The sequence below is a fragment of the Myotis yumanensis genome, unplaced genomic scaffold (assembly GCF_028538775.1).
Source record: "Myotis yumanensis isolate MYYU_CA2020_CCGP unplaced genomic scaffold, mMyoYum1.0.hap1 SCAF_1, whole genome shotgun sequence".
Lineage (NCBI taxonomy): Eukaryota > Metazoa > Chordata > Mammalia > Chiroptera > Vespertilionidae > Myotis > Myotis yumanensis.
Window position 1 is genome coordinate 10,608,164 of NW_027223752.1, and position 19,139 is coordinate 10,627,302.

At 52.2% G+C, this 19,139-nt stretch overlaps 1 protein-coding gene across 3 annotated transcripts in view; it reads right to left on the reverse strand.

Annotated features, from left to right (window-relative positions):
* LOC139009520 (D-glutamate cyclase, mitochondrial-like) overlaps positions 1 to 19,139 on the reverse strand; it is a 64,444-nt gene that overhangs the window by 2,933 nt on the left and 42,372 nt on the right. For all 3 annotated transcript variants that reach the window (XM_070413799.1, XM_070413791.1, XM_070413803.1), the window contains 3 exons: positions 14,686 to 14,834; positions 8,072 to 8,191; positions 3,440 to 3,591 (listed from right to left, as the gene is read on the reverse strand). In XM_070413799.1, coding sequence (XP_070269900.1) covers positions 3,440 to 3,591; positions 8,072 to 8,191; positions 14,686 to 14,834 — 421 coding nt within the window. The remainder of the gene's footprint in view (positions 1 to 3,439; positions 3,592 to 8,071; positions 8,192 to 14,685; positions 14,835 to 19,139) is intronic.

The window sequence follows — 19,139 nt, forward strand, 5'->3', positions numbered from 1 at the left end:
CAAGGTGGAAGGGAGGCCCGAGAGCGTTTCCAGAGCGTGTTTGTCCAACAGCCCCTCCCAGGGGCCAGCCGACCCAGAATGGCATTTTCCGCCCTTTGTTTGGGCTGGATTCTCCCATCTCTCTTCTCCATGGGTCATATCCTCTCTTTATGGGGGAATGCTCCTGGGACCCTCCGGCCACTTCCTCCCAGGACACCGCTGCTCCCACCATTCGCATCCTCTGGGTCCCAGGGAGGACCGTGTGGTCCTCAGGGTGCGCGTGGCCAGTCAACAGGAACTGGCTGGCACGCAACCCAAAGAGCCATGGAGATGAGCTGGACGGACGGCGAGTCCTGCGAATCTCCCAGGAATCACGCCTTCCAGGAGCCTCTCCACGGGGAGGGGGTGCTGGTGGGGAGAGAACGCCAGGGAGCGCGGAGGCAGAGCGCTGGAGGCTGATACACCCCTCCAGATGGAGCCTGTGGAGCAGGAGAGGAGGGAGGGAGCACAGAAGGGAGGCAGAGTGGACAGGCTTGAGGCCTTGCTCATTGTGGGGGGCGAAGAGGCCCCAGGACCGTGGTCGGCAAACTGCGGCTCGAGAGCCACATGCGGCTCTTTGGCCCCTTGAGTGTGGCTCTTCCACAAAACACCACATGCGGGCGCGCACGTACAGTGTGATTGAAACTTCGTGGCCCATGCGCAGAAGTTGGTATTTTGTGGAAGAGCCACACTCAAGAGGCCAAAGAGCCGCATGTGGCTCGCAAGCCGAAGTTTGCTGACCACTGCCCCAGGATGGCTTCTGGGCTTAGAGGCCGAGCGAGCGGCTGGTCACTAGTGACCCACGGTGGGAGCAGGGTGGACCGACATCCGTGGTTAGGTGGTGTTGCCGTGCACAGTGGGGTGGGAGAAAGGGGTCTCCTGGGAAGCTGATCCTTTTATATTTATGAATTGAACCCACTGTACACTTAAGGTTCCTGTGACTGATATCGGTTATACCTCATAAAAAAGTCAGGAAAAAAGTGGAGGGAGATCAAAGTGCCGAAGGGAATGGGAGCCCAGCATACGGCCAGAGACCATGTTCCCGTCTCTGCATCACCCATCCATCCATCACCCACTCATCCATCAGTCTGTTCATGCACCCATCCATCCAGCTAGCCAGCCAGCCAGCAGGCCTTCCGCAAGTCCGTCCATCCATCCATTCGTCCATCCATCCATCCATCCTCAGTCCCTCCTGTGAGGTGTCATCAGCTGGCTCTTGGGCCCTGAGAAGGTCTGGGGAATGCTCTCCAGCCATTTGTTCTGCCCTCAATTAAAACCCCAGGGCGCAGCCAAAGGCCGGAGTGGGCAGGTGTGGCTCCCGGGCTCCTCCACGTGCACGTGGTGCCCACTCCTGCTACAGTTATGATCAGACCGCTAAGAACTGTCCCTAAATATGGGAGGCCCTCCCTACAGGCAACTCACAGAGCAGGGATGAGGATGTCCCTCTGTCCCTAACCAAGCAAGGCTCACCACCATCTCAGGCCACAGCTCTGCCCAGCGTCTCCTAATGACTCGGGGACCCCCCAGAGTGACCACTGAACTCTAGTATGACCATTCTAGTTATTCTCTTGAACACTGCACCGCCTCATGTCCCTGCACCTTCCTGCGGCCGGAAGGCCCTTCCCTCCCTTCCTTACCTGCTACTTATATTCTGCTCGCCCTCTAAGGCCCAGCTGAGTGCCACCTCCTCCAGGCAGCCTTCCTTGAGCTCTCCGAATGAGCTAAGTGCCCATTCTCTGTGTCCCTACAGTAGCTTGCTGTGCCCACTTCCACCCTGTCTCCTAAAATTACCTTTCATGTGTTGTCTCCCCTGTGGATCCTGAGTTCCCTGCCCAGGGGCCAGGTCTGACCCCTCACTGTCACCCAGAGCAGGTCTGGGCCTGACCCAGAGGGAGGACTCAACAAACATATGCTTGTACTTTTGCTTTTAAAATGTTCCTTTTTGTCTTCGCTATAAGGGTGGTGCATTATTAATACATTTATGAAGGACTGGGTGGAAACTCGGAAGGAGAATTTTCCATCCCCGGCTTAAGCGTTGAGCTGTGTGACTGCGTTTGGCTCATTCTGCTGTGTGAATCAGGGATCATGTGTGAGGCAGCCCCGAGTGGGTTTTTTTTTTTCCAATTAAGATCCAGGAAATGCGAAGAAAGCACAGAAGGCCCTCTGGGTCCATCTAGTCAGACCATTTCCCCAGAAATTATCTCTTCTGCTGCGAGCCCTGCTTCTCCCTCCCCTCCCGCATGGCAGCCTGGCATTACCAGGAACTGGTGCCCTTACAGGACCTGGGTAACCTGTGAGCCATGCTGAGAAGAGCCCAGAGTACAGTCAGAGGCCCGGACCCAGACCGCAGCTCTGCCTCTTCGCTGGTGGTGCCGGGCAAGCCACTCCCCTCTTGGGGCCCCAGCTCCCTCCTTTGTAAAACAGAGACACCACCAATCCAGGGAGGTGCTGGAGAGACGGGTGGGGCATTGGGGCAGGAGGGAGAGACAGAGGGAGAGACAGGCAGAAGGAAAAGGGGATTGGAACGGGTACAAGACAATGTTTATAGGAAGAAAAGAGGCAGCAGCGAGGGGCTCTGGCTCCTGGGATGAGACGCCCTCCTCTACTCCAGCGCACCCCCTGCTGACCCCCCTCCCCACCTCGTGAGCAGCCTCCCCACTGAGCACTGAGCTGGTCCCCACCTCCCAGCTTTTGGTTCCCGCCTTGCCTCCTTTCCGAACGCCTCCCCTTCTCCTGGGTTTATTCCTTCCAACCTCCAGCCCCCAGGGTCCTCTTCCTGCCTTAGTCTCCCCACCTTCACTCTGTGGGTGGGCTTATTGTCCCTGCCCACCTGAGGCTGTAGTGCCCCTGGATGGTGAACTCCTTGGAAGGGGACCAGAAGGCGCCCGCAGCTGCAGGCAGGCACACCTCGTTTTATTGTGCACCTTACTGCATTTCACAGGTATTGCGCTTAAAAGAAACAAAACACCCACCCACCCACCCCCCCCCCCGCCCCCGCCAAGGCATGACCTTCCACCAGCAAAAAGAGTGCGCCTCACTTTATGACGACACTCGCTTTATTGCATTGGTCTGGAACCCAGCCCGCAATACCTCAGGTCTGCCTGTATATTCAGTTCTTCCAACAATGCTGCTGGCCCCCAATTTACAGACAAAGGAAATGAGGCTCAGACAGGTTAGGCAACTTGCCTAAAGTCAAACTAGAAGGAAAACGGGAATTGATATCAGGTCTTCCTTAATAATTTAGGATCATGAGTAGGTCAAAGGTCACCCAATCCAGTCCAGCTGGGACACCTTTGCGTCTAGGTAGGCTCTGCCTCTGGCTGTTGACGGGCTGTGGCTTAGGCTCGGACCACAGGCCTACTCCTCACCCGGGGAAGAGGGGTTCCCATGGGGGGTGCGGGGGACAGTGGGGGCCTGTTACCTTAGCGACGGAGGGAAGCGCCTCGGTCCAGCGCTGCTCCCCAGGGGCATGGGAGGGCCGGGCTGCCTTCCTCAGGTAACGTCCATGGACCTCGCAGGAGTTCAGGACGTACAAAGCACAGGCCAAGGCGTAGCCTCCCCAGTTAGAAACACCTGGAACAAAATGAGATTTCAACACGGAGTTGGTGATGCCGTCCATGGTCCCTCACCTTCCTCTAAGCATCGGAACTCGTCTCAAGAATGATCCCAAGCCGAAACCGGTTTGGCTCAGTGGATAGAGCGTCGACCTGTGGACTGAAAGGCCCCAGGTTCGATTCTGGTCGAGGGCATGTACCTGGGTTGCGGGCACATCCCCAATAGGAGATGTGCAGGAGGTGGCTGATCGATGTTTCTCTCTCATCGATGTTTCTAACTCTCTATCTCTCCCCCTTCCTCTCTGTAAAAAATCAATAAAATATATTTTTTAAAAAAATTTTAAGAATGATCCCAAGACCCGAGGCACCTGGAACTTGTTGTAAACACAAATTCTTAGGCCAGTGGTTCTCAACCTTGGCTGCACATTAGAATCACCTGGGAATCTTTTTAAAATCCTGATTTCTGGGCCTCATCCTCCGGATGAGGTGATTCTAATGTGCAGCCAACGTTGAGAACCACTGTCTTAGGCTGTAGCCGGGATCTACTTCATCAGAAACTCCGCAGGGGCGTGGGGCGTGGGGCCCACGCGGAGTTTTAATAAGCCCTCCAGGTGCTTCTGATTCAAGTTAAAGTGTGAGAAGCACTGCTGCCCAGCACCATTTGGATATTTATAACACCCTTCGCTTAACATAATTCACTTAATGTAACTTTATGTCGCTATGAACAAAGCTCGTAGATTTATTGAATTTGAGTCCTGCCTTCGGTTGCCTTGGCCGGGCCAGACCAAATGACTTCTCGGAGCTTATTTGGCCCGTGGGCAGGCCGTTCCCCACCCCTGCTCTAAGCTACCCGTGGGCAGGCCGTTCCCCACCCCTGCTCTAAGCCGCCTGGATTATGTACTGTTAATGACTGACCGACTGTCAGAGAAAAAGGTTCAGGCCATCCTCCGAGGAAGCCGTCCCAGAACTCTCCCTGTGGCCTGGCGGCCCGAAACCTCAGGCTGCATGGAAGCCTGTCCTCGGAGGGCGGACAACAGCCCCGCCACCTGAGTTGTATCAGCCCTTCCTTCCTCTTTTATCGGCCAGCCCCAAAGGGCCAGTTCCCGCTCCGGGGACCACCTCACCGGCTCTTCTCTGAAACCTGCTGGAGTCAGTTCTCCACTCGGGTGAAGAAGGATTGATTAAGGACCTGCGGAGCTCTAGGTGCCAGAGGACTGAGAAAGGTGGGGTGCCCTGGCTGCCAGTGGGGCTCGGTGGTGATAGCATCGGCCTGGAAACCGAAGGATCTCAGGTTCGATTCCCAGTCAAGGGCACCCAACTGGTTGCAGGTTTGCTCCCCACCACCCAGTCGGGGCACCAGGGCTCCTGCGGGAGGCAACCAGTCGATGTGTCTCTCTCACAAAAATTTTCCTCTCTCTTTCTCTCCCCCTCCCTCCCTCCTTTCCGCTCTCTCTGAAAAGCAGTGGGAAAAAATGTCCTCTGGTGAGGATTAGCAATAAATGAAAGAAGAAAGAAAGGAAGAAAGAAAGAAAGAAAGAAAGAAAGAAAGAAAGGAAGGAAGGAAGGGAGGAAGGAAGGAAGAAAGAAAGGGAGAGAGAGAGAGAGAAAGAAAGAAAAAAAGGAAGGGGAGCTCCCAATCAGGGGAGAGAGGGACAGTGCACACAGCCCACCACAGGGTGGCACAATCATGAATGAAACGTTTGCAAAGGATTATGGGAGCACTGAGAGGGGCACTCATTTTGACTGATTTGGAAAAGGGTCATTTTATATGGGCCTTGTAGTCTGGGTAGAATTTGCCAAAGGAAGGGAGAAGGTAGAAAAAATCCAAATACCCATTGAGTACAAAAGATACGGCATGAAAATATAAGTCATGTATCAGAATATGATGGGTGAAGATCACGTGATAATAATAATACCGTAGTCCACTGATTCCATGATGCGCTTTTTTTTACACTTACATCTCTGAGCCTGAGATGCCTCTTACACTCAAGACTATCTTACAGATACAAACGGCAGGGTTTTTCTTTCTTAGCAGTATATAAAATAATGGTAATTCTTGTCATCAGTGGCATCTTATAGTCAATGGAACAAAGTGACTTGCTTCGATGGAATGCTGACAATGTGTGGCCTTACATGGGATGCCCCTGGCATCCTTACGATAAGCCTGCGAGGTATTGTGCTGGGCTGCACATCTGGCGCTTCGGCCAGACGGGTCATGCTGTGCTGTCTGTTCCTAGAACACATCGATAGGAAGGTGCTGACATCAGGCCAGGCCTTGAGATATGGTCTCACGGCCCCTTCCCAGCACGCAGGCCTTCTTTCTCAGAACGCCCGGAAGTCTCATTCCAAATTTGGGAGACAAAGGACTGGAAAAAGTATAAATAAAGAGAGTTTCCTCCATAGTGGGGGCCCAGAATTTGAAAGACACATTTTTCTCTGGGCCTGCACAGAATTTAATAATAAAATGTAACTCCTGTAGTCGGCACGGCAGTTCAGCCTCTGCTTCGGCAGGGTGCTGTAACTGTAGTCGCTGGCCAGCTTAATAAAGGCTCCTCAATCTTGATCTGAGTCCCTGGTGGTCGTCTCCACGGGTCACCCCATTACAAGGGGTTAAGTCACCTGTCTAAGGTCACACAGCCAGTAAGTGGTGGGCCTAAGATGTGAACTCAGGCTGCTGCCTCCAGAGCTCATACTCTTAAAAAAATTTTTTTTTTAATTTTTAATTGTGTTAAAAAAAAAAAACAACCCACATAGAACTGACCCTCTTAGCCATTTTCAGGTGTTTAATATTAAGTATATCCACACTGTTATGCCACCCTTGAGCCCATACTCAACCTCATGGCAAGTGTGGAAATAAAAACATATGCATGGTGATATTAAAGGGAAAGAGAAGTATTTAAAATGCATGTTTGCCAGGTAGAAACTACATACGATGGGCATGTACTGAGCATGAGAACGAGAAGCTGACACGCAAAACTAAAAATGCTGAGACGGTGGTATTTCTGCCCCTTCATCACCGCCACTACCTGCCTTTTGAAAATGCCGATAGTATTGTTGTTACATCATCCTAATGGGAAAATTAAACTCATGCTGCATCTGTGCAACGCCAGGAGCCACGCATGGCTGGATCCTGGGGTACGTAGTGGGATCAGGCACATGAGGCTGCAAGGGCCCCAAGACCAGGAAAGGGGGCTGCACTTGAGCCCACAAGCAGGGCCCCTGCTGCTGCAGGCCCCATGTGCGCTGAGTCCCCCTGCAAACTCATCTCTATGCTGGTTTGGGATGACAGGACAGGACAGCAGGCCTTAAGGGCCGGGGCGCCAATGGTGGGTGGACCCTGTCGGGCCTGAGGAAGCTGGGCCTGCTGGTTGCTGACCCGTCCCGGGTCTGCCTCCCTCCTGGTGTCAGGAGCCGAGGATGGAGATGAGCAGGGTTGCCGGACCTCCTGACTCACTCTCCTGGGACATCCCTCTGCCTACTGCCCCGTGTCCACCCAGCTGGCTACAAGCGCAGCAAAGCTTCTGTGGCCGCCCAGCCCAGGGCGTTACACAGGTTTCCTCTGACCCTCTGCAAGCGTGAGGACAACGAGGCTTGGGAATAGGAGCTGCCATCGGCCTGATTGAGAGCCCTAGCTCTTTCTGGGCTACACTGAGCTGAGGGAACAGATGCCATTCTCTGTCTTCAGGCCCCAGCGCTCCCAACCCTAACTGGACGGGACCCCATTCACCTCCTGCAGCCACCAAATCACAGGTTTTCATCCGAAGCTTTCATTCCACACAGCAAGCCCTCACCCCACTGTCAAGTCCCCTCCTCTCTTTAGGGGACCCCACCTGCTGCTGAAGTCACTGCATCAGGGATGCAGCGGGCCAAGCCCGTGGGGTTTGACCAATTTTACGAAGAACCTAGAATCTGGGTGGCAGATAAACTTGAGGAAATCTGAGGACTTCCAGAGAAATTCTCCTGAGGCTCTCTCCCCCTGGGATCCAAGACCCCAGGATGCGGGGCCGGCAGATAACGGATCTGCCAACAGCCAGCAAACTCCAGGCCTGGGGGTCTCCTCCTCCTCTTCTGGGTGTCCCAGCTGAAAAGCGAACCCAGAGTAGAGACCAGAGACGTAGGATGTGGACGTCTTTCCAGATGCCTACGTGCCATCCCTACATCTTCTTTGCGAACTGCCTGTTTCAGGTCTTTTGCCCGTTTTAATTGGGCAGTTTGTTTTCTTATTGTGGAGTTTTTTAAGAGTTCTTTGTATTTATTGATTTTTTGGGGGGTCAGATAAACTTCTGGCTAGACAGGCTCTGAGCCAGGCGCCCCCACCCTAGGCAGCTATGCCCCTCCCCCTGGGCAGCCAGGCCCCGCCCCCTGGCAGGCAGGCCCCTCCTAGGCAGTCAGGCCCCTCCTAGGCATCCAGGCCCTGGGCAGGCAGGCCCCGCCTCCTGGGCAGCCAGGCCCCGCCTCCTGGGCAGGCAGGCTGACTGGCCAGCCCTCCTAGCACTCACCAGCGATGACAGCGAAGTCAGCCTCCACGTCACAGGCGATGACATCCCCATTTCGTATGTGGTTCTTCACAGCCTCCTTCACCTTGCCCATCCCAAGTTCATTGCCTCCGTCACCAACCCCTAAAGGAAAGACAAACTGAGTCAGTATATATAAGATCAGGCCAAATGGGGTTTGTGGTGCAGGGCCACCCCTCCACACGGGCCTCACTGCCTCTGGGGAAAGGAGGGGGTTGGCTCTGGATATATTTTCAGACAACCAGGAGATGTACTTCTCCTTTAGGTATTCTAGAAAATTCTCTAGTTAAAAATGAGTCAGTTTGGCCCGGCCAGTGTTGCTCAGTGGTTGAGTATCAACCTAGGAACCAGGAGGTCACAGTTCAATTCCCAGTCAGGGCACATGCCTGGGTTGCGGGCTCGATCCCCAGAGTGGGGCACGCAGGAGGCAGCCAATCAATGATCCTCCCTCCTCATCATTGATGTTTCTATCTCTCTCTCCCTTCCTCTCTGAAATCAATAAAAATATATTTTAAAAAAAGATTAAAATGGGGAATATACCATGAATGGAGGTTGCAGGACTGGGAGCTGCTCCAGGTGAGTGGGTGAGTGGTGAGTGAATGTGGGGGCCAGGACATTCCTTACACGACTGTAGACTCTATAAACGCTGTACACTTAGGCTACCCTAACTTTATAAAAAAGAGTTTTCTTTCTTCAATAATAAATTTACCTGAGCTTATTGTAACTATTATCCTTTACAAACGTTAAAAATTGTTTAACTTTTTGACTCATTGGTAATAAAACTTAGCGTAAACACAAACACATTGTATAGCTGTACAAAACTATTTTTCTTTATATCCTTATTCTAGAAGCTTTTTTCTAGTTCTATTTTTTTAACCTTTTTTAAAAAAATTTTTTAAACTCTTTTAAAAACTAAGACATAAACACACACACTAGGGCCACCAGGGTCAGGACCATCGATATCACCGCCTTCCACTCCCCATCCTGTCCCACTGGGAGGTCTTCCAGGGCAAGGAGACATGTGGAGCTACTGTCTCCTATGGCAACAAGGCCTCCTTCTGGAACACCTGAAGGGCCTGCCTGCAGCTCTTCCGAGGAGGGCTCACTGTTTTCTGACACACGTTCATGGTGGTTTGCTTGTTTTTGTTTTCCATCATAGATTTGCTTGTCAGCAGATAATGCACCATGAACACTCCTCTCTATTAGTGAAAACCTTTCCGTGTTGGTTTCAAACTTTTTACGGAGCTGTTAAGGTCTGCAGAAGTTTCTGCCAAACCCTTCACTGTGAAATTTCTTGGGGATTCTTCTTCTTATTTAAAAATAATATATTCTTACTGATTTCAGAGAGGAAGGGAGAGGTAGAAAGGGATAGAAACATCAATGATGAGAGAGAATCATTGATCTGCTGTCTCCTGCATGCCCCGCACTGGGGTTGGAGCCCGCAACCCAGGCGTGTGCCCTGACCGGGAATCGAACCATGGCCTCCTGGTTCACAGGTCTATCTATGCTCCACCACTGAGCCATGCCAGCCTGGTGGGGATTCTTCTCCTGTACTTTCCTTTTCTCTTGCTTCTTCAGTTATGCATTCCTGTTCCAGCTCCAACACCTCCTCATTGGTCAGTTCCTCAGGAACCACCGCTAGGAGCTGCTCAATGCCATCCGCACCTGCAGCCAGGTACAGGGCTTTGCCATCTCAGCCACAGCCTTGATGACTTTTGCAACCTCCTCATCCTTGGCAAGTCCTTTGACGTCATGGACAAACCTCTTGAGTGTCTTCTTCCAGATGCCACTCATACACACCTGGACGACATCAGCCCAGCCCAGCAAGGCTCCTGATGCGGAGACAGATGCTGCAGGCCTTCATGGTTGCCTCGGCGTATTCTCAGTGTCTTCCTCAGGGGCAGCAACAGCCGGGGCAAAGGTCAATCTCGGGGAGTAGGTCTTAAAAGCTGTTTTAACTTCTCGATGGATTGTTTGGATTGCAGAGATGGTGTTTGGAGAGAGAAGTGCCACTTTGAGACTGGGATGAAGATCGCCAATAAAAGGAGCATGTCTGGGAGCATTGGCAACAATAAGCGACATCTTGAAAGACATGTTAATCTCCAAACATACCTCTCCCTTGTGCTGACATAGCACCCGAGGAGGGCGCCTTGGAAGAGGAGCTGGGTCACCCGTGCCTTCTTGTTGCCCCTGTAGGACACTGCTTAGTGAGAAGCTCAAAGGCCCGGGGTCCTCACTGGGCCATATTAAAGGGATTCGGTTTGTAGCCTGCAACACAGCCCCAGCAGAAATGTTATCCTGTCCTCAGAAGCCTGGAAAGCTGGCATTGACTTGGCCTCCGCACGGACGAAAGAACGTTCAGGCATCTGTTTCCAGCATAGGGAGGTGTCATCACTATTGAATGTTTGTTCTGGCAAGTGATTTCCTTCCTAAATAAGCTTATCTAGAGTTTCCAAAAATTCCCCCGCCGCCTTCACACCAGCACTGGCAGACTCACCACTCACTTCCACATCATGTATGAATAACAATTCTTTAAAAAATATATGTGTTTATTGATTTAAGAGAGATGGGAAAGGAGAGAGAGAGAGAGAGAGAGACAGAGAGAGAGAGAGCGAGACCCCCATGTGAGAGAGAAACATGGCTCGGTTGCCTCCCATATGCACCCTGACCAGGGACCAAACCCACAACCTGGGCATATGCCAGACCAAGAATCAAACCAGTGACCTTTGGGTGTACAGAACGAAGCTCCAACCAACTGAGCCACACCGGCCAGGGCTCAATGCTGATTCTGGAACTGCTTCAGTCACCTAGAGCTAGCAGGAAATTCATCGTAGTCGGGTCTACCCTTTTCTTTCACCAATACACTTCTTGCTTCATCATGATCGTCAGGGTGCTGAGAAGGACATGCTTCTGTGTCTGGTCCCTAATCCAGATCATCAGACGTTTCTCCATGTCTGATATGGCACCTTTTCAAATGTTCGTTGGTCTCGCTGCTTTCAGTGAAGCAGATCCTGTAATGACTTTCATTATTTTTCCCCTGTTCTTCTAGACAGTAGCTGTGGTGGAATGGGAGAGGCAGACTGGTGAGCAGGGACCGCCACGGATTCTCCATTGTCGGAGACCGTCACCACTTTTAACTTGATTTCAGTCACTCGACATGGCCTCTGAATGGCAACGTTAGCAGTGATTTTGTATGTTTGGGGCCATGATGAACAAAACACAAGATTAAATCAAGCACAGGAGAAAAGGATGCAGTTAGGAGACTCAGTAACATGGCATACTTCTTTACCAGGACAGCAAACTTTTTTTTGATGTTGTTAATTCTCACCTAAGGATATTTTTTTTCCATTGCTTTTCAGAAGAGAGGGGAAGGGAGGGAGGGAGGGAGGGGGAGAGAGAGAGAGAAACATCGATGTAAGAGAGACACATTGACTGGTTGCCTCCCATATGCACCCAGACAGGGGGCAGGGAGCAACCCCGCAACCCAGGTACATGCCCTTGACTGGGAATCGAACCCAAGACCCTTTGGCGTATGCGCTCTAACCACTGGGCAACACTGGTCAGGGCTACAGCAAACTTTTTTCTATAGAAGTAGAAAGAGTACATTCTAAAAGAATGATAAAGATATAGTAAATACAGAAACCAATAACATAGTCATTTATTATCGTTCTCAAGTATTATGTACTGTCCATAACGGTATGTGCTATAGTTTCATGCTGTGAGTGGCGCTGTAGGTCTGTTTACACCAGCATCTCCACAGAACGTGAGCAATGGAATGCTCTGACGTCTGGACAGCTACAGTGTCACTAGGCGATGGGGCTCTTTCAGCTCCCTTACAATCATAGGGGACCGACCTTGTACACGCGGCCCAGGTGGACCGGAACATCAGATGCCTCGCATGATTGTCAGTTTCTGCATCTGTTTCTACAAAGGCTTGGACTGTGAGGTGTGGACAAAAAGGGGGCCGCATGCTGACCTGACAGGCTCAGGGAAGGCCTGCATGGCGGTCTTGCAAACTCAGGGACCTAAAGTAACCACAAAGGATGGTCTGAAAAGAAAACTTCAACTAAAAGCAGTTTATGGTGGATAGTCACATCTGAGGCTGGGATCTTCCCTGACAAAGGCCAGTCTTCACCTTCACTGAGCCTACTGTCTTTTTGCGTCTACGATAACATATCGTTGGAATGTCAAAGTCATTTTCCTTTTGCCGGACCCCTCAAAGCACAGGCACCGCTCTGCGGAGACCACCAATCCCTTCGTTGTTATTGAGTTAACTGTTGACTGTTGACTATCCTTCACCCACCCAAGTAAAAGAAGTGTGTCTGTCATTTACTTTTTATCCAATCCCAGAGGTTTCCCTGCTTTGCTTTCTCCCGCCTCCCTAATCTATCCCCAGTGGGTTCCATGTAACCCACTTATGTCTCCTCTTTTTTTTTTAAAATATATATTTTATTGATTTTTTTACAGAGAGGAAGGGAGAGGGATAGAGAGTTAGAAACATCGATGAGAGAGAAACATCGATCAGCTGCCTCCTGCACAACCCCTACTGGGGATGTGCCCGCAACCAAGGTACATGCCTTTGAGCGGAATCGAACCTGGGTCCCTTCAGTCTGTAGGCTGACGCTCTATCCACTGAGCCAAACCGGCTAGGGCTACATCTCCTCCTTTGGTTGTAAGGTGAACAAGGTGAAAAAACACCATTCTCCGGAGCAGCATCCCAAGAGGTTGAGATTCTGCTTCCCAATAACTGTCAACAGTTCGGCTCAAATAAACTCACAAAATTCTCTACAGGTTTGCATGTTTTTATACGTTAACAGAGGGAACTTCCACCGGGGGTAGCACTCATTGTGAGGCGGCGGAGCGGGGCAGTGGAGGTGACCCGGACTGGAGACCTGGGGACCTGGACTCGGCCAAAAGGACGGACCATGGACCGTTGTGGCAATCTAATTCCTTCGGTCCGCACCCCGGGGGTTTTCCTGGGAACAGTGTGGAGACCCGTGACAGCCCGTTGGAGGGGGAATAATGACCACACCTGGCAGTGGTATTTGTCTCTGTCTCTGCTCTTGAGCATTTTATGACCTTCATCCTGTTCACTCCTCAAGCCAGTCCTGCCCGTGGCCTTGTTCTCCTGGCTGAGCTAGAAGAGTCTGAGAGGGGCCGGGCTCGCGGGTAGTCAGCGAAAGGTGAGTGTCTGTGTTCTCATTGGAGCGCTCTGTGCAGGACGAGGCAGCTGCTGGGGGAAACTAAGGAATAGGGTGTTTGCTGATGGAGCCGCGAGGAAGGACCATCAGGGGTAAGTAGTCCTGCTGGGCACGGGGCTGTGGGAAACCACAGGAGAGGCTTCAGCCCCCGAGGCCCAGAGAAGCACCCAGAGGCCCACCAAGGGGGCAGCTTGACGGGGCTGCAGTCAGCTCCCCTGGGATCTCGAGGGGCCTCAGTGGGGGATCAGCACAGATCGGGGGTCTGTTCGGCGGGGATCTGTCCTTCGGACCCCGATTGCTTCTTTGGACAAGGAGACCCTTTCCTTCTCCACCCTGGGAACACCCCCCTACCCCCCACCTCCCAGGCTCTAGGTCCTAGGCCCTAGGCGCCCTGCCCAGAGCAACAGGAAGCACAAAACCAACCACACAGTGGATACCACGCCCCAGGCCGCTTCTGGGAAAGACCAGGGTGGGTTTGCAGAAGTTTTCAGCTCAGCCGGGAAGACTTTCATGGGCTCATTAGAACCTTAAAAGCCCGAGGTGACTAATGAGTCTGGGAAATGCTCCAGGGTTGGAGAAAACAGATAAACGCAGAGAGAAGGGCAAACGGGTTAATGGCTGCAGGTCCTGATCCCTATCCCCCCCAGGGGAGGAAGCCTTGCAGAAATCCATCCAGTTCCTGAAAAGCTTGTCAGGTAGGGTCTTGGGAGTCTGGGCTCTGCTTCCGATTCTCCCGGCAGCAGCATTGAGCTGGGCAAGCTCAAGAAGCCCCTTTGGCCTCCTTTTTGGACACTAGACCTGCCTTACCTACCTGACAGGGTTGAGAGAGGCCTCAGCAATACCATCAATGTGAAACCTCTTTGAAAACGATAAAGTTCTGTACTTTCCACGAACGACCACGCTAGGATACGATTAGCAGTCCAAAGATGGCACTAATCACATCGTTAACACGTATTTTAAAATTAAGATGCTTCCTAAGATGATACATAGTATACTTGGTACAGCCCTCCTAGCACTCACCAGCGATGACAGCGAAGGCTTGGGAACAGAGCTGCCATCGGCCTGATTCAGAGCCCAAGCATACCATAGTATACTTGGTACATTCACCCCATGTGACCACCGTAATATACGTGCCTTGATATTATTATTATTATTCTATTATTAGTTTTAATAGTTTAGAGTTGGGCAAACAGAATGCGCAAGGTTCAATGCTATTTCCCTTGGATGCTTGTGGGAACGTTGGCTTTCTAAATGACGTTGTCATTATTGTCTACACAGACCCTCTCTGGAGTGGAAAACAATGGTCCCCCATATAACTCTTTCCTGCCCTGTGTTCAATAGTCAATAAAAAGGCATGCAGCGCGGACACGTCCTGAATTCCCGGTGCCTCCTGCTTACCCGTTGACGAGATTCCAGGAATTTTCTGGGCCACGAGGAAAAGGTCGTCAATGGGGTCCACCAAATGCTTGATGTTCATTTTCCTGGCGTTGTAGTAGTTGCCGTCCGCAGCCCTGCCTGCGCGCTCTATCGCCACCAGGTGGTCGAATCTGCCGGGGAGCAAGAGCACAGAGTCCTGAAGCAGAGGGTGCTGCCTCCTGTAGCATCAGGACTTTTGTGTGGAGGACAGGTCACTCTCTCTTGGATTCCTTCATTCCTACAGATCTGGGCTGAACGGCTGCTCTGTGGCAGGCCTGTGCTGGAGCTGGTCTATCTGATCACTGTAAGAAGTGATATCAGAATCTTTAGCAATTTATTAGAATCAGAGGCCATGAGAGCAGGAAGGCCGAAGGTCAGGGTCAGGGCCGTGGTCGATGCCGGAGCCTGGCCCAGATCTCCACGAACCGGCGGGGGAGCCGTCAGCCAGGGCTGTGAGTGTTGGCTGCTATTGGCCCACCACTGCCCCTTCCAGGCTCTTGCTCAGTTTATAGACACAAACAGACCAAAATGGAATTGAAATATTAGAGTCTGGCCCTTTGAATACAGCTCCTCATGTTGTGACCCAACCATAAAATTATTTTCGTTGCTACTTCATAACTGTAATGTTGCTACTGTTATGAATCGTAATGTAAATATCTGATAGGCAGGATGGTCTTAGGCGACCCCTGTGAAAGGGTCGTTCGACCGCCAAAGGGGTCGCGACCCACAGGTTGAGAACCACTGTATTAGACCAACGAATCTACCACGATAAACTTCCTCAGACAGGAAGAGACAGAGACGTAAGGGGTACAGGTGGCGTGGTGGGGAGGATGTAGGCTGTGGCATCAGCTTGCAGGTCCTCACGCCACTGGCCCTGGATAAGCGGCTTCACCTCTCTGACCCGTGTCTATGTCTGTCACGTGACCCAACAACGGTACCCCTCTCCCGCAGTGTGGGAAGTGGGACGTGAGGAAAGCCTGCGAGGCACTGAGCGTGCAGCCCCACACCGACGAGATCCTCGGGCTCAGGGGCTGTGGTTGCTCTTATTATTGGAGGTACATTGTGCTGATCATCCAAGTGAAGAACAGAGAAATTGCACTTTTATCTCTCTCTAAATCTGCCCCACCCCATGATGGAGTTCTTCAAAATCTTAACTCTGCTGTGGAAACACTGTGGGGGCAACTCAAAAAGTCTAAATAGAATTACCATGGGATCCAGCAATTCCACTGCGGCATACGCCCCAAAGAACTGCAGGCCGGGTGTTGAAGAGATAGTTACACACCCATATGCCTGGCAGCATTAGTCACAATGGACATAAGGTGGAACCAACCCAAGTGTCTATCAGCCAAGGAACCCATCAGCAAAATGTGGCCTCTGCATGCTATGGAACAGGATTCAGCCTTCCAAAGGACAGGAATTCTGATACCTGCTACAACGGGGATGAATCTCAAGGAGATTTTGCCAGGGGAAATAAGCCAGTCACTAAAAGGACAGATCCTATGTGATCCCATGTACATGAGGGCCCTACAGTAGTAAACATACAGAGACATAAAGTAGAACAGCAGGGATCAGGGGCTGGGCGCCGGAAGGAATGTGAATGGGGACAGAGCTCCCGCTGGAAAAATGAAAGAGTTCTGCTGGAGAAGGATGGTGGGGACAGCTGCACAACACGTGTATGTCCTAACGGCACAGAACTGTGCACTTAAGGCGGCAAAAATGTGAATTTTATGTTGTGTATATTTTACCACAATAAAAACAACATCGTAACTCCGGATGCTTTCTCTGTACATGTTTTTGAAAAACAAGACTTCCTGCAGGTCCACGTGCCTTGGTTGTGCTGGAATGACAAGCAGGTGGACGAGCAGGCCCTGAGCAGGTGCTGGAAGGTCACCCCGAGGTGACGTGCCCCGTGCGGGACAGGTGGCCCTTGAGAAGCAAAGCGACAGGAGGAAGGAGCTGGCCCTGACTTCCCTCTGGGTGGACACAGTGGTGATAAAAACCAGCTCAGCTCTGAGCTCTGGGCCAGACCCATGCAGCCTCTGTTCTAGAAGGAGAGCACTGTGTCTGGACTTTTCCCAGGAACATGCAGCACCACCCCTCCTGAAGGTGCATTGATTAAAATATATATATATATATATATATATATATATATATATATATATGGCCTGGTGCACAACATTCATGCACTGGAGGGGAGGGGGCAGGTCCCTCAGCCCAGTCTGTGCCCTCTTGCAGTCCAGGACCCCTTGGGGGATGTCTGCCTGCTGGCTTAGGCCCGCTCCCGCCACCGCAGCTGTGCTCACCAGCTGTGAGCCCAGCTTCTGGCTGAGCAGCGCTCCCCAAGACTGACCACTGACCACCACGGGGCAGCTTCTGCATTGAGCGTCTGTCCCCTGGTGGTCAGTGCATGTCATAGCAACCAGTCATTCTGCTGTTCAGTCGATTTGCATATTAGCCTTTTATTATATAGGACTAGAGGCCCGGTGCACAAAAATTTGTGCACTGGTGTGTGTGGGGGGGTATCCCTCAGCACCACTTGTGCCCTCTCACAGTCTGGGACCCCTCGGGAGATAACGATGTGCTGGCTTAGGCCCGCTCCCGGGTGGCAGAGGGCAGGACCAATCCCTAGGTGCAGCCCCTGGTCGGGCTCAGAGCAGGGCCGATTGGGGGGTTGGGGCGCCACCCCCTGTCACACTCAAGGCAGGGTCGATGGGGAGGTTGCTGCGCCACCCGCTGTCATGCACAGAGCAGGGCCAATCAGGGGGTTGGGGAGCTCCCCCCTGTCACGCATAGAGTAGGGCCGATAGGGGAGTTGGGGCACCGCCCCCTGTCATGCACAGAGCAGGGAGGATCAGGGGGTTGGGGCACCACCCCCTGTCACCCACAGAGCAGGGTCGATCAGGGGGTTGGGGCACTCCCCCCTGTCACACACAGAGCAGGGCCCATGGGGGTTGAGGGTTGGGGCGCAATACCCTGTCACATACAGAGCAGGGCCGATCAGGGGTTTGGGGAGCTCCCTCCTATCAGGCACAGAGCAGGGCCGATCAGGGGGTTGGGGCGCCTTCCTCTGTCACGAACAGAGCAGGGCGGATAGGGAGGTTGTGGCCCCACCCCCTGTCACACACAGAGCCGCAGGGTGATCAGGGGGTTTGGGTTCTGACCCCTGTCACGCTGCTCCAGGGGCCAGGAGGCCTCGCTGCTCTGCTGATCCTGGGTTCGGGAGGCCTCGAGGCTCCACTGATCCCAGTGCTGGGAGGCATATTAGCCTTTTACTATATAGGATAGAGGCCTGGTGCACAGGTGGGGGCCAGCTGGTTTGCCCTGAAGGTTGTCCCAGATCAGGGTGGGGGTCCCGCTTGGGTGCCTGGCCAGCCTGGGTGAGGGGATGATGGCTGTTTGCAGCTGGTCACAGCCCCTTCAGGGTGGGGGTCCTCACTGGGGTGCCTGGCCAGTCTGGGTGAAGGGCTGAGGGCCCTTTTCAGGCTGGCGGGCGACTGAAGCTCCAAACCTCTCCTTTTTTTCTTTTTTTTTTTTATTCTGGGATTTATTTACCTTCTATGGCTGTCACTGGAACTGAGAGCTGTCTTTAGCTCTGAGGCTCAGCTCCAGCTCTGAGACCTCGGCTGCTGAAAGCAGGTATCTAGTTTGTTTGGGTTCTATAATCGAAACACTGTTTCAACTCCAGCTCTGAGGCCCGGCTGGCTGAAAGCAGGTTTCTGGGGTTTTTTTTAGCTTCTATAATTGCAACAATGTTTCTTAAACTGAAAGCTCAGAGGCCAGCAGCAGCAGGTGGGGAACGTTGACTTCCTCCATCACTGAAGCAAGCAAGCCTCCTGTTCACTTCAAGCTGCCTGGCTGCCGGCTGCCATTTTGGTTGGCAGTTAATTTGCATATTACCCTGATTAGCCAATGGGAATGGTAGCGGAGGTACGGCTAATTACCATGTTTCTCTATTATTAGATGGGATTATTGATTTCAGAGAGGAAGGGAGAGGGAGAAGGAGAGAGGAGAGAGATAGAAACATCAATCATGAGAGAGAGTCATTGATCAGCTGCCTCCTGCATGTCCTACACTGGGGATTGAGCCTGCAGCCCAGGCATGTGCCTTGACTGGGAATCAAACAGTGACCTCTTGGTTCATAGGTCGATGCTCAACCACTGAGACACACTGGCCGGGCTGACTTTTTTTTTTTTTTTTTTTTTTAAGCCAGAAGAGTCCGTTTAGCTACCCAGGAAGGAATTCACTCCTGGGAACCTGCTCTTTAGTTCTCTAAAGAGCAGAGGCCTCTCTGCCTGCGATCAGATCTGGCTCACTTCCCTCCATTCATCAGGGGATCAGATCTGGCTCACCTCCCTCCATTCAGCAGGAGAGCACATCTGTGTTACCGGCCCAGGAGGAGTTTCTAGCTTCTCCCTGACCAGTCTGAGCTTTGTGTG